The sequence below is a fragment of the Neovison vison genome, chromosome 7 (assembly GCF_020171115.1).
Source record: "Neovison vison isolate M4711 chromosome 7, ASM_NN_V1, whole genome shotgun sequence".
Lineage (NCBI taxonomy): Eukaryota > Metazoa > Chordata > Mammalia > Carnivora > Mustelidae > Neogale > Neogale vison.
The window spans coordinates 200,853,406-200,870,918 of record NC_058097.1 but is presented as its reverse complement, the minus strand read 5'-3'; the positions used below and the strand labels follow the sequence as shown (position 1 = coordinate 200,870,918).

General features: G+C 50.4%; 1 protein-coding gene across 1 annotated transcript; it reads left to right on the top strand.

Annotated features, from left to right (window-relative positions):
- Nucleotides 1–6,486: 6,486 nt before the first annotated feature.
- CATSPER1 (cation channel sperm associated 1) lies at nucleotides 6,487–16,011 on the top strand. The gene is made up of 12 exons (XM_044261189.1): nucleotides 6,487–7,879; nucleotides 8,863–9,075; nucleotides 10,495–10,608; nucleotides 10,847–10,997; nucleotides 11,252–11,343; nucleotides 11,456–11,599; nucleotides 11,765–11,828; nucleotides 12,009–12,081; nucleotides 12,246–12,306; nucleotides 13,470–13,545; nucleotides 15,580–15,694; nucleotides 15,850–16,011. Exons 1-12 carry the CDS (start codon nucleotides 6,508–6,510, stop codon nucleotides 15,874–15,876), a joined length of 2,502 nt encoding a protein of 833 aa, XP_044117124.1. The 5' UTR covers nucleotides 6,487–6,507; the 3' UTR covers nucleotides 15,877–16,011.
- The last annotated feature ends 1,502 nt before the right edge of the window (nucleotides 16,012–17,513 follow it).

Genomic DNA, 17,513 nt, shown 5'->3' with positions numbered 1-17,513 from the left:
CTTTTATTTCTTTTTCTTGTCTTATTGCTGTGGCTAGGACTTCCAGTACTATGATGAATAAAAATGGTGAGAGTAGGCATCCTTGTCTTGTTCCAGACCTTAGAGGAAAAGTTCTCAGTTTTTCACCATTGAGTATGATGTTGGCTGTGGGTTTTTCACGTAAGGCCTTGATTATGTTGAAGTATGTCCCTCTAGATCTACTTTGCAGAAAGTATCATGAATGGGTGTTGTCCTTGTCAAATGCTTTTTCTGCATCTATTGAAATGATAACATGGTTTTTAATTCTCTTATTGATGTGACATGTCACATTGACCATTCTGCAAATACTGAATTGAATCACCTTTGTATTCTGGGAATAAATCCCACTTGATTGTTGTGTATGGTGGGGTTTTTTTTTAAGATTTTTTTTTAATTTGACAGACAGATATCACAAGTAGGCAGAGAGGCAGGCAGAGAGAGAGGGGGGAAGCAGGCTCCCCACAGAACAGAGAGCCCAGTTCGGGGCTTGATCCCAACACCCTGACACCTTGACCTGAGCAGAAGTCAGAAGCTCAATCCACTGAGCCACCCAGTATGGTTTTCTTAAATAAATTTTTGGATTTGGCTTACTAATATTGTGTTGAGGATATTTGCATCTATACTCATCAGAGATATTGGCCTGTGGTTCTTGTCTGTGTGTGTGTGCGCGCACACACGTGTGTGTAGGTGTATATGTGTGTGAGATATCTTTTTCTGGTTTTGGTATCAGGGTGATACCTCATAGAATGAATTTGAAAATTTTCCTTCTTCTTCTATTTTTTGGAGTTTAAGAAGAATAGGTATTAATTCTTTTTTAAATGTTTGGTAGAATTCGCCTATAGAGCCACCTGGTTCTGGATTTTTGTTTGTTGGGAGGTTTTTGATTACTGATTCAATTTCATTGCTGGTAATTGGTCCATTCCAATTTTCTATTTGTTCCTGGTTCAGTTATTGGAAGGTTATATGTTTCTAGGAGTTTAACCATTTCTTCTCAGTTGTCCCGTTTGTTGGCATATAGGTTTTCATAATATTCGGTTATAATTGTATTTCTGTAGGTTGGTTTCTATTGCTCCTCTTCCATTAAAGATTTTGTTTTTTTGGGTCCCCCCCCCCTCTCTTTAATGAGTCTGGTTAGAGGTTTATCAATTTTGTTGATCTTTTCAAAGAATGAATTTCTGGTTTCATTGATCTACTGTTTTTGTTTGTTTGTTTTTAAGTTTCTATATCACTTATTATTTCCTTCCTTATGCTGGGTTTGGGTTTTGTATTTTCTTTTTTAAAAATATTTAATTTATTTATTTGACAGAGAGAGAGAGATAGATATCACAAGTAGGCAGAGAGGCAGGCAGAGACAGAGGGGGAAGCAGGATCCCTGCTGAGCATAGAGCCTGATGCAGAGCTCCATCCCAAGTCCCTGAGATCATGACCTGAGCCCAAGGCAGAGGCTTAACCCACTGAGCCACCCAGACGCCCCAAGGGTTTTGTTTTTTCTTCTTTATCTAGCTCCTTTAGATATAAGGTTAGATTGTTTGAGTTTTTTCTTGCTTCTTGAAGTAAGCCTGTGTTGCTATAAACTTCTCTCTTACAAGTACTTTTGCCATATCCCAAAGATTTTGGACCAGTCTGTTTTCATTTTCATTTGTTTCCATGTAATTTATTAAGTGCCCTTTTTTTCTTAGTAATCTCTACACCCAAAGTGTGGCTTGAACTCATGACTCCAAGATCAAGAGTCTCATAGTCTTCCAACTGATGAATCAGGCACGCTTCTGTGTGAATTTTTATTTCCTTTTTCATTTCTTGGTTGATACATTTGTTGTTTAGTAGCATGTTATTTAACCTCCATGTATTTGTACTTTTTCCAGATTTTTTCTTGTTGATTTCTAGTTTTACAGTGTTGTGGTCAGAAAAGATGCATGCTATGACTTCAATTTTTTGAATTTGTTGAGACTTGTTTGTGCCCTAATATGTGATCTATTCTGGAAAATGTTCCATGTGCTCTTGAAAAGAATGGGTATTCTGCTGTTTTAGGAAGAAATGTTCTGAATATGGCTATGAAATCCATCTGGTCCAGTGTGTCATTCAAAGCCACTCTTTCCTTGTTGATTTTCTGTTTGAATGATCTTCCCATCAACATAAATGTGGTGTTATGGTCCCCTACCATTATTGTATTATTATCTATTATTTCCTTTATGTTTGTTATTAACTGTTTATGTATTTAGGTGCTCCCATGTTGGGCACACAAACATTTATAATTGTTATATCCTCTTGTTGGATTGTCCCCTTTATTATTATATAATGTCCTTCTTTGTCTCTTGTCATAGTCTTTACTTTAAAGGCTATTTTGTCCAATATAAGTATTGCTACCCCAGCTCTCTGTTGATATCCATTTACATGATAAATGTTTCTCCACTCCCTTATTTTCTTTCTTTTATTTTTAAAGATTTTCTTTTATTTTAATTTTTTAAAATATCCTACAACCAACATCATTCTTTAAAAAAAAAAAAGACTCATTTATTTTGGAGAGAGAGAGAGTGCACGTGCAAGCTCACATGTAGGGTGGAGGGGCAGAAGGAAAGGAGAAAGAGAATCCTAAGCAGCTTCCAGGCTGAGCATGGAGCTTGATGCAGGGCTTGATCCCACAACCCAGAGACCAGGACCTGATCTGAAACCAAGAGTTGAATGCTTAACTGACTATGCCACACAGACACCCTTTTAATTTTTTTTTTAAGTGGTCTCCAGGCCCAGCATGGAACCCAATGCAGGGCTTGAACTCATGACCCTGAGATCAAGAGCCAGGTGCTTAACCAACTGAGCTATCCAGGCGCCCCTAAAGATTTTATGAAGTAAGTAAGGCTCGAACTCACAACTCCAAGATCAAGAGTCACATGCTCTTCCAACTGAGCCAGCCAGGCACTCCTCCATCCCCTCAATCAGCAAGTGTCTTTTGGTCTGAAATTAACCTCTTGTAGGCAGCACATAGATGGATCCTGTTTTTTATCCACACTATCACCCTATGTCTTCTGATTGGAGTATTTAATCCACTTATATTCAAAGTTATTATTGATAGGCACATACTTTTTGTTACCTGTTTTATGGTTGTTTCTACAGATTTCTCTGATCCTTTCTTCTCTTGTTCTCTTTCACAGTTTATTGGCTTTCTTTAATGATATACTTGGATTCCTTTTTCTTTATCTTTTGCGTATCTGTTACTGGGCTTTGATTTGTTGTTAGCATTCAGCATATAACATTTTATATACATAGCAGTTTGTTTTAAGTTTATGGTCACTTAAGTTTGAACCCATCCTTTACTCTTCTACCTACCACATTTTAGGCATATAGTGTCATATTTTACATCCTCCCCCTTTTTATTTACTGAATCCTTTGACTAATTTTTACAGAAATACTTATTTTTACTGCTTATGTTTTTTACTTTTCTTACCTATGTATGGTCTTTCCTTTCCACTTAAAATGTTCCCTTCAATATTTCTTTTTTTTTTAAATATTTTATTAATTTATTTGACAGAGATCACAACTAGGCAGAGAGGCAGGCAGAGAGAGAGGAAAGGAAGCTGAGCAGAGAGCCCGATGCGGGGCTCGACCCCAGGACCCTGGGATCATGACCTGAGCCGAAGGCAGAGGCCTCAACCCACTGAGCCACCCAGGTGTCCCCCCTTCAATATTTCTTGTAGGGCTGGTTTAGTGGTCATGAATTCCTTTAGTTTTTGTCTGAGAAACTCTCCTTCTGTTCTGTTTGAGAGCCTTGCTGGATAGAGTATTCTTGGTTGCAGATTTTTCCCTTTCAGCACTTTTAACATATGATGCCACTTTCTTCTAGCCTGAAAAGAGTCTGCTTCGCTCTCTGGCCTTCTCCTCGCTCATGCTCTCTCTCACTGTCTCTCTCTCAAATAAATAAATAAAATCTTAAAAAAAAAAATTTAAAAAAAAAAGTTTCTGCTGAAACATCCACTGTTAGCCTGATGAGGTTTCCCTTGTATATAACTGTCTTTTCTCTTGTTGCTTTTACGTTTTTTTTCTTTATCACTACTTTTACCATTTTAATTATTTTGTGCCTTGTTTGAATTTGGTGTGGACTGGGGGTGGGGGGTGCTGATCTCTGTGCCTCCCAGATCTGAATATCTATTCTCTTCCCCAGATTAGGGAAATTTTCAGCTATTATTCCTTCAAATAAACTTTCTGCCCTCTTTCTTCTCTCTTCTTATGAGATCCCTATAAAGCAAATGCTGGAGTCACTGAGTTCTCTAAGGCTATTCTCAATTTGCATATTTTTTTTCCTTTCCTTTGTTAAGCCTGATAGCTAGTGTAGTGCCCTGCAGTGCAGTGTCCCCTGGTCCCCAGCGCTTGGAAATTCAGGGAGTATCTCCTATGTGTGTTGTGTGTACTCTGCCATTGAGTTCTGACCTCCTTTTCCTTCAGTTCCATTGTATACAGAGGTTTTCTTTGCCTATTGTGGGGGTGTTTGGTCCCCAACAGGGGTGGAGCACATTTTATCAAGATGTATAGTGGTCTGCTTGCAGAATGAGACCTGCCCCTGCTGCCACCAGACCTGAGGTCCCACAGAATGCACAGGTAGGGAGATGAGGTGTTGGCAGGGTTTGCAATGGTCTCCTGGAGGAGGGGGCATGCAGAAGTGAGATTGAAACCAGTGTGGCTGGGAAGGGCAGATGTTTCAAAGCATGAAGGGGAGGGTCTTGATGTAAGCAAGTTAAGTAGTAAGTAGGGGTGCCTGGGTGGCTCAGTCATTAAGTGTCTGCCTTCGCCTTGGGTCATGATCCCAGGGTCCTGGGATTGACCCCTGCATTGGGCTCCCTGCTTGGTGGGAAGCCTGCTTCTCCCTCTGCTTGTGTTCCCTCTCTCACTGTATCTCTCTCTGTCAAATAAATAAATAAAATCTTTTTTTTTTTTTGGGACGCCTGGGTGGCGCAGTTGGTTAAACGACTGCCTCCGGCTCAGGGCGTGATCCTGGAGTCCCGGGATCAAGTCCCACATCAGGCTCCCAGCTCCATGGGGAGTCTGCTTCTCCCTCTGACCTTCTCCTCGCTCATGCTCTCTCTCACTGTCTCTCTCTCAAATAAATAAAATAAAATCTTAAAAAAAAAAAAATTTATAAAAAAAATCTTTTTTTTTAAGATTTTTTTATTTATTTATTTGACAGAGAGAGATTACAAGTAGGCAGAGAGGCAGGCAGAGAGAGAGAGAGGAGGAAGCAGGCTCCCTGCAGAGTAGAGAGCCCGATGCGGGACTCGATCCCAGGACCCTGAGATCATGACCTGAGCCGAAGGCAGCGGCTTAACCCACTGAGCCACCCAGGCGCCCAATAAATAAAATCTTTTAAAAAAGTGTTAAGTACTAAGTACTGAGGGTTGGCTGCACTGGTTCTCACAGGTGTCTGTTGTTTATGCTAGGGAGGGGGAGAGGGAAATAGTACCTGCTAGGTTCTTTGTTCCTGGAGAGGCTTTCTCATGATTCCTGTCTCTCGGGTCATTCTCTGAGATTAGGAAGTTGCTTCTCCTCCCATTCACCCCTGGCATTTTTCAAAACTTCTATATCTGAACAGCTGTGCTCTCTCTTTAAGTACAGAGAATCCACTTCCTAATGTCCTCCAGGCCCTCCCAGAGCAGAGACTGATGATTTTTTAAATTCCAGGCTTTAAGTCAGGCTGGTTGTAAGAACTCATGAAATTTGGCCCCTCTTGCTTTCATAGGCAAATGTGGGGGGGGGATTCACCCTCCCTGTTCATGGGCTCCCTTGTGTGAAAGTCTCTTTTTCACCCTTCTCTACACCACTGGCTCTCTTCCCACTGTGGACAGGTATGGTCTGTTTTGCTCTTAAACCATGTCTCCATCCTCCCAAACTTCTTTGATGTGGCCTCTTCTCTACCTTTAGCTGTGAGTTTGTTCTGCCAGTCTTCATATTGGGCTCACCACAGTGAGTCCCACCATCATGGCGTATCCCACCATCATGGCGTATCCCACCATCATGGTAGATTTCACCACCCTGGTGAATTCCAAGACTTTCATGACAATGCCTCCTCTCTCCATTCCCCACTCCCACCACTCTCACCATCATAGTAGAGCCCAGAACCTCACATCCCTTGCCGTGGCTTATTTATACTGAAGTGTTATCTAGTTGTATCTATGGGATGAAGTGAGCTTAGGGTCCTCCTACTTTGCCTTCTTCCCAGTTGACCCTTGAGAAATAATCCTTCCCTTTTATTGACTTCAGTTTCCTTGTTTTACAATGGAGAGGTTAGACACAATGATCCTAGATTCTGAACTATACCCCAGAAGGAGGCATTTTGAAATCAGACCTGGGAAGGGGTCTGCTGGTGGCATCATAAAGGGAGAATTCCATGAGAAGACTCAGGTTTTCCTAGAAGGGCTAGTGTCACAGGTTGGAAGGACAATTCAGGAAGGAGACTGTTGGGCTCGTATTTTGAGCTCTCCTCATTCCAGTGTTCCCAGCATAGTCATGGATCAATCTTCATTGGCTGAAAAGGCTCACAATGAGGCAGACACCAACAATTTGGATGTGTTATCTCACCCTGATTCACCAACCTCATATCACAGGCCAAGGCATAGCAGAGTCCACCACCATCACGGTGCGTCCCACCACCATGGTGGGTCCCACCATCACAGTGAGTCCCACCATCATGGTGGGTCCCACCATCATGGTAGATCTCACCTCCCTGGTAAATTCCAAGACTTTCATGACAATACCCCCTCCCACCATTCCCCTCACTCCCACCATTCCCCTCACTCCCACCACTCTCACCACCACGGTGAAGCCCACCATCATGGCAGAGCCTACCACCACACATCCCTTGCACTGCCTCCTTCTCAAAGCACTATCTACTCCCATCATTCCCTCGATGAGGGTCCATTTGACGGTGAGTACCACCATGGTAGCAGAAGACATCATGGTAGGCCCCACCACCATGGTGAGCCCCACCACCATGGAGGGTCTTACCACCATGGGGGGTCCCACCACCACAGTGAGCCCCACCACCAAGGGGGGTCCCACTACCACAGGGGGTCCTACCACCATGGTGAGCCCTACTATCATGGAAGGTCCCATCACCGTGGTGAGCCTTATGACCATGGGGGATCCCACCACCGTGGTGAGCCCTACCACCATGGTGGCTCCCACCACCGCGGTGAGTCCTACCACCATGGTGGGTCTCGCCACCATAGGGAACCACACCACCATGCTAGGCCCCACCACCACAGTGAGGTTTCTCACCATAGTGGGCTCCATTACCAAGGTGAGCCTTACTACCATAAAGATTCCTACACGTATGGTGGCTCTCATCATCATGGTGAGTCCTATCACCATGACAGACACCATCACCATGAAGCCCACCACCACAGAGGGCCTCTTCATCATTCCTATGTGGACTCCTATCATAATCGGTTGATACCTCACTACTCTGACGAATACAGGCACCACCACCATGGCCACCATGGTGAACGCCACCATGGCCACCATGGCCACCATGGTGAACATCATCACAGGGAGTATCACCATAGTGTGCATCGTTATGATGATCTCCATGGCGATCACCGCTACAGGGAGTACTATCATGGAAGCTCCCACAGCTTGGGCCCATACAAGTCTCGCAGTGTGGCCAGAGCTGTCCTTGGCCCTTCCCGCTCTCATTCAACAACTCTCCGACCTAGCACGGCATGGATACAGCACTCAGCCTTTAGCTTGACTCGTTCCCACAGTGCTGTGCACTCACATGCATCCCAGACATCCAGCAAAGTCCATCCTCAGGATTCCTCCACTAAAACTTCCTCAGAAAGCTGGACAGAAGACGATGAGCAATTTCAGAAGCGCAAAAGTGAGTCTCTGCTCCCCCGATTCCCAACTCCCAGTGCCTGGCCCAGACTCCAGGCCCGACCTTCCACTCATCATGAGGCATGGACCTTTCCTGCACGTATATTCTATCGCCTGTCCACTCACCTGACCACTCATCATCCCGTCTTCTATTCCTTAAACAATACATCTCTTCAGTCCACTGTTTTTTTTGTTCATCCAGTCACTGCTGTGTATATATGCATTCATTTCTCAAACATTTCTTCTTGTCTTCTATGGGTCCCTGCCCTGCCTGGGCCCTGGAAGCACAGAGAAAACAAATCCTGCCCTTGAGGGGCTCCAAGACGGGGAAGTGGTCACTTACTCAGTTCTAGACCACCCAGTGATAGTGGCCTATCCTCCATACTAGGACAGTTACCACTGTAGATTGTGTTTGTCCACATTTCCCCCACTAAACTGTGAGCATCTTGACAGACATCCAGGGTCTGAAAGAGGGTCTTGTTTAAGGGGAGGGAGGGACCTCCGCAATTAATGCACAATCCCCCAAGCTTGGCCCCAAGTGGTTCAGTAAACAGAGTAGCGGTCTCACAAACAAGCAGAGAGGGAAAGGTACCTAACTGGATGGGAGTAGGGAAGGCAGCCAAAAGGAGATGTTTCAGCAGAATTTCAGAGGGAGAGGGAGAGTTCACCAAGAGGATGGGGTAATGTGGAAAATGGGACTTCCCACGCATAAGTTATCACATGGGTAGAGAAAGGCCTTGAGGTGTAGAATCGTGAGCCCAAAAGACGCACTTGAGCAGACCACAAATCCCAAACAAGCTGGCATCTGCCATGGAAGGGGTCAAGGCTGTGGCCCCAGGATTGACATAAGATTGCGTAGAGACACTTCGGTGAGTGTATGGTAGGCAAGCAGGCAGGCATGAAGATGAACCCCAACTTAGTCTGGGAGGATGCCTGGGATTCCCATGCTGCCTCTCACACAGGCTTGACCCTCTTTCCCCCCTATAGCTGCCAGAACTCAGCGGGCCCACAAGAGGCTGCACACCATGGACCTCTTCAGCAGGTTGTGGGAAAATTTAAGCTACCTCATTCAGGACTTACGGAGAATGCTTAGGAACCTGACTCAGTCCCTGCCCTTTGAAGCCTTCATCTTCCTTGTTGTCTGCCTCAACACTATCATGCTTGTGGCCCAGACCTTTGCTGAAGTCGAGATCCGGGGCGGTAAGAGCTGGGGAGACCCTTTCTCCTCTTTCTTTTTATTTATTTTCTTTTTTTTTTTTTTAAAGCATTTTCTTTATTTATTCATGAGAAACAGAGAAAGAGGCAGAGGCAGAGAGGGGTGAGAAGCAGGGAGCCTGTTTTGGGACTCCATCCTAGGATCCTGGGATCATGACCTGCGCCCAAGGCAACTGCTCAACCCACTGAGTCACCTAGGCACCACTTTCACATGGGGAGCCACTTTCACATGGGGAAAGCCAAAGATCTTGCTTCAGGTCCCTTGTGGGCCTGATCCAGTGCCAGGTGGTTCATGTAACTTAGCTCATTTCATCCTTACCCCTGGGAAGTAGACAGCATTGACCAGGATTAAAGATGAGGCTCAGAGACCTTGTTGAGGTCGACCAGTCAGCCAGCCAGACACAAAAGCCTACCGAACTCTGGAGGATATGCTGTTTGTGATACAGCCACCAGGTGGCGCATCGACCCTAAACACGTCTCTGTGGGGTGGCCAGAGGGAACACAGACCACCTAGAACGGCCAGAAGGCCCTGAGAAGGAGGCTGTGGAGGGGTGAGAGTAGAAAACTGGGGAATGCAGCCCCTGAGACCCTTGGCAGCAGGGTGAAAGAAAGGCCTGCCGCCTCGTGAATAAACTAAGCAGAGAAGCAGAGAATACGGCGCGCGGCATTCTTATTCGGTGTTAAGTGAAGCCCAAGTTCATGAAAACGCTCTCAGGCTGACCGGTACGGTTCCCGGGCCAAAATGGGTCTGCTGTTTGGTGACTTCTGGCCAGACTACCCACGGTGGCGTTGCCTCACAAGGCCATCTTTGTTTGTACAAATAAGGAGATGCAGGGGAGTCATTTTTAAAGCTGTGATCTCCTAACGCTGGAAAACAGGCTCCTTCCAGCCCGGCTTGGGATGAATATTCAGAGCGGGGGTTTTTTGTTTTTGTTTTTAAGATTTTATTTATTTATTTGGCAGAGGGAGATCACAGGTAGAGAGGCAGGCAGAGAGAGAGGAGGAAGCAGGCTCCCCGCTGAGCAGAGAGCCCAATACAGGATCCTGGGATCAGGACCTGAGCCACCCAGGTGCCCCTCAGAGCGGGGTTTTAAATGACAATGAGGCCAAGGCACTCTCCGATTTGGGCGGGTCCTCAAACTTTTCTTTTTCTGAAATGGTAAGATTGACAGGTAGGCAGAGGCTGCTGGGAGTTCCCTGAGGTCAGGAGGTCAGGCCAAGCGACAGGATAATCACCGTTTCCCGGACAAGAAAACTGAGGCACGGAGCAGTTAAGACCCACAGCCATTACAGGGCAGAGCCAGGCCCTCCCCAGAAGCGACTGTGTGTGAGGTCCAGGGGGAAGGAGGAGAGATGGGCCAGGGCCAGGGGAGGGCCCTGGGTGAGCCCCTTGTGTCCCTGCAGAGTGGTACTTCATGGCCTTCGACTCCATCTTCCTCTGCATCTACGTGGTGGAAGCTGCCCTCAAGATCACTGCCCTGGGCTTCAAGTATTTTTCTGACCCTTGGAACAACCTGGGTGCGCATGCGCGTGTGTGCGCGTGCGTGCGTGCGTGCTTGCGTGAGCCTGTGTGCGTGCGTGCGCAGGCGCGTGTCTGTGTGCGTGCATGCGTGTGCGCGGACGGAGCCAGTGGGCTGCTAGTGGAGGCTGAGGACGAAAGGGGATTGGCCGGGCGAGCTGGTGTTGGCGGGACTGGGGGTCTGGGCGAGGCACTTGGACAGGAGCCCGTGACCCCCAGCGCCCCCTGTGCCCTCAGACTTCTTCATCATGATCATGGCCATGCTGGACTTCCTGCTCTTTCAGTACAACTCCTTCTCCTTCGTCTACCACCAAAGCGTCTTCCGGATCTTCAAGGTTTTCAAGAGCTTGCGGGCCCTGAGGGCCATCCGGGTCCTGCGGAGGCTCAGGTCAGCGGGACCAGGGCTGCCCACCCCTGTGTGGGGACCCCGTGGGAATGGGGCACGAAGAGACTGTGGACACCGGCGCCCTTCCGAGAAGCCTCCTGCCATCGGCTGCGATCGGTCATCTTCCAAAGGGGGCCAAGCTCCCCCAGATCACTGGGAAAGCAGGGCCCGGCTGTCGGGGTGTCAGTTCCAGCTGCCGGGCACGGATTCCCACCCGCCCTGGTTCTTTCAGCCTCCCTCTCGCCTTCTGCCCACAGCTTCTTGACCAGCCTCCAGGAAGTGACCGGGACTCTGGTGCGGTCCCTGCCATCCATCACGGCCATCCTGATCCTCATGTTCACCTGTCTCTGTATCCTGGGCCGTGGGGGCTGGGGTGGGAGCCTGAGGTGCTGCGATGGGCGGGTTTGTGGCAGCCGGAGCGGTTGGGACCCTGCGAGCCTGCTTTGGCCCTGAACAGCCGGTCCTCTTCTCTGTGGTCCTCCGGGCTCTGTTCCGTCACTCCGACCCCAAGCGCTTCCGGAGCATTCTCTCTACCATCTTCACGCTCTTCACCATGCTCACCCTGGACGACTGGTCCCTCATCTACCTGGACAGCCGTGCCCAGGGTGGGAGAGACCCCGGGTGGGGTGGAGGGCGGGGTCTTGGCTGGGTAGGCAGACCCGGAGGACTCAGTTACCCCATCTGCAAAGTGGGGTGTCTGATGCTTGCTGGCCGGGGTGTTGTGAGGGTGAGCAGGGAACTCAGAGCCCAGACGACTGCCTCTCTCCCAGGTGCCTGGTACATCATCCCCATTCTCATGATTTACATCATCATCCAGTACTTCATCTTCCTCAAGTGAGGACCCCACCCCCCACCTTGGCTCCTCAGCTTCACCGCCACCCCTGCCTAACCTTGGGGCACCCCTCTCCAGCTCTGTCCCCTGGGTCATGCCACAGTGAACCCAGAGGAGGTTGCAGGGCTGCTCCTACAGCCTCCTCCTGGAGAGTACCCCACTATCCATCCCCCCATCCCCAGCCTGGTGATTGCGGTCCTGGTGGATAACTTCCAGATGGCTCTGCTTCAGGGCCTGGAGAAACTGAAGCAGGAGGTATGGCGGGGGAGGGAGGTGGGCAGGTGGACCTGGGGGTGCGGTGGGGCTGGGGGGAGGTGATGGGCAGGGACCCCATGAAGGGGTGGTCACAGAGGCTGGGGGAAAGGCAGGAGGGTCCTCCAGGAGTGGACTCGGGCAGGACAAAGGCCTCTTCTTCCCAGAGGGCCGCCTGGATCCGTGAGAAGATCCTGGACGACTCACTGACAGAACTCAGCAGATCAGGTGCGGGCCCTCCTTCCATAGTCACACACACCATTCCAGCTTCAGTGGCAGACTTTGGAAATCTAAGACTTAGGAGGACTTTCAGAGCTTAGAACTGAGGGTCCAAAAGAACTCCAAGACAATCTTCCAAAAAGCGATGAAACTGATCGCCAATTCTTGAAAGCCCCATTTGTGAAATGACTACCCAAATTATGATTCACTGAATACTTATTTTTTCCAATAACTTATAAAGTTTATAGCACTCGGTTTTACCTGGGATGGTTTCGACTGCCATGAAGGGTTTTGTCAAGGTGTGCACATTGGTCCAGGGTCACACAAAGTGGTTGAGATTCATTAAAAATCAAGTTCCCTGGACACGTTCATTTTTATAAAGCCGACTTTCTGAGTGAATTGATTTTGAGACAGTTGATCTGCTTCCTGCTTTTAAAGATCCTCAGAACGTTAGATAATCTGAGCTCTCAGGATCCCACTCTTGGGCTCCTCACCAGGCCCCTCATCTGTCCCTTCCATCAGGGATAGATGCTCAGTGCAAAAAAGCTGAGGCAAAGAGGAATTAATTGGCAGAAATTACTTAGCAAATTGCAAGTGTGTGAGCTTTCAGGAACGGTTGGATCCAGGACTTGAATACTGGTCAGGATTTGGTCTCTCTGCTCTGTGGTCCTCTGCATGGTTTTGTGCTTAGGGTGGCTCTTCCCTTGCAGTAGGAATGGCCACCTGCCACTCTAGTCCCAAATCCTCACAGGTTAGCCATTACAATCATGCCCTGCAGAGACTTCCTCTTCTTCCTGCAGTTACAGCAAAGTCCGGGAAATGAATCTTCTTTGCTTTGATCACCTGACTATTTTGGAACCAATCACTCTAGCCAAAAGAATAGGCTGCTCTGATTGGCCAGGCCTGAGTCACATGTTGTTGGAGGTGGGAGGTGGGGGTCAATCCCTGCTAGACAAGGTGGATCCAAAAGGCCCAGTAGTGGGAAAATGGGGGGGAGGATTTTTTACCACAAATCTGATACACACTCCACACCCAGAGAACGCATCCCTTTGGGGGCATCTTGAGCAAAAAACGCTTTTAGCCCCATCTGAATACCTTTGTGACACCTGGAGTGTCTTCTACCTCCTCTCAATCTGGGCATCTTCTTGACTGTCTCCCTTTTTTACATCCAGACCCTGAAGAGGTGATGAGTGAACACACCAGACAGAAGCAGCTCATCGAGAAAAAATCTGGGACCATGACAGAGAAGTAAGGAGATGCCAAGGGAGGCGAGGCCCTTTGTCTAAGGGGAGAGCTCTGGGGTCTGGCCAGTCTGGCAGGGCAAGGGACATTGCTTACCTCTCTGGGAGGCGGTGGGGCGCCAAGGCCCATGGAGAGCCTCTGGGTGGGACGTGGAGACCACGAGTGGCTTCTGTTCACCCAAAGCTATCTTGTGCCACCGAGAGAGTCCCCCCTGGCAGTGTCTACAGGGCCATGAGAGCCGCTGGGAGGCTGAGGGCAAAGGCAGGGCAGCAGCGAGCCTGCCTGTCTGTTTACGCAGGAAGCAGACCTGAGCCTTGCTCTGGGTCAGGCCCGGTAAGTTCTCTAGGACACAGACTAGCCCGTGCCCAGGAGAGCCTATTGCCAAGAACCTGTGCCGGGCCCTGAGGGTGCTAGACTTGGGCTAAGTGGAGGGGTGAAGAGGACGGGTCAAGGAATAGCCTGCGTCAAGGCCTGGGAGGCAGATGGTCAACATCCCATTCCCGTGGAATCGATTGCCCAGCTGGGGACTTACGGCTGTGCTTGTGGCTGGGGGACCTCGGCACAGACTCCTGCTTCCTGGCTCGCAGGCCTGGCTCCACAGAGACCCGTCCCTCTGAAAGCTGGGCCCCACTGCACCTCATCTGGATTGGCTCCAAGCCAGCCTGACTACTGGCAGCCTCCAGGCCCTCCTTACCCGACATCCAAGTTCAAGTCCCAAAGGCCCTCTGTGACCCAGCTTTTGCCAACCTCCCTCGGTTCCCTGGTTCCTTCCTTGCTGTCCCTGCATAGTTTCCCAAGCATAGCACATACTTCTCCACCTCCAGGCCTTTGTCCACACTTTTCTCTGTCTGGAATATTCTCTGGCTGCCAATGCTGGGCTCAAGTGAACAAGAGTTGGGAGAGTTGAGTTCCAATCCTGCTCGCTTCACCTCCTGGCCCTCCTATCCTCCACTCCATGTTCCAGCAACTTGGCTACTGGCTCAGTGCACCCTTGGCACCTCTATGACACTTTCCATGGGGGTTTCTGGGCCCCCAGACTCTTCCCACTGGCCCACCTCCTCTAAGTGTGCCCTTTGTTTTTGTTTGTTGTTTGTTTTAATCTTTCTTTTATTCTTTTTATTTATTTATAGAGCAGTCTTTGGTAAAAGCAGTTTAGGCTTTTCCTTCCTCGTCAGACTTTACATCTCCAACTCACCCACTCTGTACGGCCTCCTTCCCTGAAGCCTGCCCTGGCCCCCAGTATACTCTAGTCCTTCTGGGCTAGCAGACCAGGAACCTTGCTGAAGCCTGGCAGAGCCCCAGGTGTCTTTCAGCCTCGACTCTGTGGCACTTGCTCTGGAAGCCTTCTCCGATCCCCAGGACTGGATGAGCTTTTCCTCCTCGGGGACCCTCAGCAGTCTGGTTTACTCATCCCAAGTGTAAACTCTTGGTTTGCTTTCCTGGCACTGCCACTGACTGAGCTTCTTAAGGGCGAGGAGTGTTTCTTCTTAACGTCTGGGTCCTCCATTGATTTCACAATGGACCCTGCCAGGTGCTCCGAGGACCCAGACGATGGATTTATAAAATGGGCAGGTGAAAAGGGAGTTAATGGATGGGTAGTGGGCAGGTGAATGGTTGCGGGGGGGCGGTTAGGCGGAGGGCTGGCTGTACTACATGCTGGAGGGGCGGGTCCAGGGAAGAGCAGGGAGAGGGAGGGGTCGGGGTGGTCAGAATGAGGGAGTGAAAGGCTAGGGAGGCGGGCAGATGAACGGGTAGGTGGCAAGTGGCTGCAGAGAGAGGTATGGGGTAGCTGGAGGGGCCAGCATTTGGGAGGACGGGTGGATGGAAAAACTGCTAACTGGGAGGTAAACCGCTGGCACAAAAGGGGGCTCTTAGTTTGGGGGAAAAGGAGATTCGCCACGAAAGCTCTGACTCAGGAAAGTTGTAATGTGGGACTGGCGGGAGGCAGGCGAGAGGAGCTTTCTGGGGGGCTCTGGCAGCCCCGCAGACCCTGGCGCACAGGTCAACTCTGGCTTGTCCCCGTCCCCCGCCCCACCCCAGGCAGCAGGAGCTCCTGTTCCACTTCCTGCAGCTGGTGGCTGGGGTCGAGCATCATCAACAGAAATTCCGCTCCCAGGCGTCCGTTCTTGATGAGATCGTGGACACTGCGTTCGAGGTGCGCCAGGCAGGACCAGGGGAGGAGAGGGGCCCGAATGGGAGGACCACAGAGGGCCAGGCACGAGAGCCCAGAGGGCTCCGAATAGTCACACGGGCCTGTGGGAAGGTGGAGGCCAGCACAGGCCTAGTTACCCGCCCATCCCACCCCTGCAGGCTGGAGAAGAGGACTTCAGGAAGTGACTCCTGGACGGAGAGAGACACTGGATGTGGATTTCAGCCTCCAGCAAGCTGCCCACTGCCTTGGGTCTGGACAAGTCCCCTGCTCTGCTAGAATGATCGTCGGGCTTGCAGGGCTGGGTCCTAACAGAGTTTTTAAAACCCCGAATGGCTCTATGTCCTCCCTGGCTAAGCCAAGGCACAGGGCAGGGGAACAGTGCACGTGCATGGGTGTGCAGTGTGTGTGTGTGTGTGTGTTTTGGGGGGATGGATGAGTCTCTGTTAGAGGAAAGCAGGGAATAAGCCTAATGGTCGCTCCCCACCCTGCCTGGCCTAGGGCTTAGGTGAGTTCCCCTACTTTCAGCCTGAACCTGGGCGAAATGCCCAGAGTCCCTGGCCCCACAGTGTGGGTGGAGGAGAGGCTATGGCTCGGATCCCCAAGTGCCTGGGCCTGGGCGGGGTGCTGGAGACCTGGGGCTCCAGACTGGAGTGGGGTGTCCCACTGCCTCCGGCAGCCACCTCCTCTCTGGCCAAGTGAAACCAGGCTACAGCAGAGGCTGGAGGGGGTCAGGAGCAGGACTCCAGAGTGGGGGCCACGGGGCGACAGTCATGCCAGTCTTCCCTCTCCCTGCAGGCTGGACCAGGCAGGGGTGAAGACACCAGGCCCCAGTGCAGAAGGGGCACGTCCCTCCCTGGCCAGAACCTGGGGAGAGAAGGTGCTGGGGAAATGGCTTCTGGGATCAGGGCACAGATCTGGGGGTGGAGAGGCCACCTGGTGGATATCTGCAGGCCACCACCGAAGGCTTTCATTCAAGCATTTCCTGCCACTTCCCTGCACCTGTTCCAGGCTGGAAGCTCCTGCCTGGTGGCTCACAGGAGCCCTGGGCCAGCTGAGTTGCCGCCTCTGACGGGCTGGGGCAAAAGAGGGCTGAATTTTCCCCTGCACCCCTAGCTCCTGTCCAACGCAGCCCACTCGCTCCCCAGACTTCCTCGTGCCAGTGGCCTCTCTACTGTCCGCCCCTCCCCATCCCTACCCCAGTAGGCCTCTGAGAGCACAGGGCAGGGCCTGGACTGGGGGCTGTTCTCCAGTAGGTCACAGCATTGGGCAGGGGACTGAAGGCAGACACAGTGGGGGATGTGAGGCCCCGCGCCAGGAGGGGCGGGAGACAGAGGCCGGGGGCCTTCTCTACCCCCACACCACCACGCTTGACTGCCCGCACCTACTGCTCCCAAGGGATCCGGTTCCTGACTTTCCTTCTCCAGGCGTAGGTGTGCGGTGGTCTGTCGGCATCTCCGGGTTGTCTGGGGTCGAGGGTGTTGCCTCCGTGCTTCTGTGCTGTTCTGGATATGTATGTGGTGTCAGGGAGCCTCCAAGTGTGTGCTATGGTTTCAGTGTACATGTGTGGCATTGAGAGTTCCGTGTGTGTGTGTGTGTGTGTGTGTGTGTGTAGTGAGTAGGATCTGCAGCCACAAATGCAGCGGTGCAAAAAATGCTGCAGTTCTGCTTTCTTTAAATGATGTGACATTGCACCTGTCCCCTCATCCCTCCTGTGGGCAGTAGATTTGACCTTGGTCCCCTTTGGGCTTCCTGTCCAGCCCCTTCCAGGGGTCTTTCCTGGGGCAAAGCACTGGGGACGCCTCTGGCCTATGGCCCACAGCGT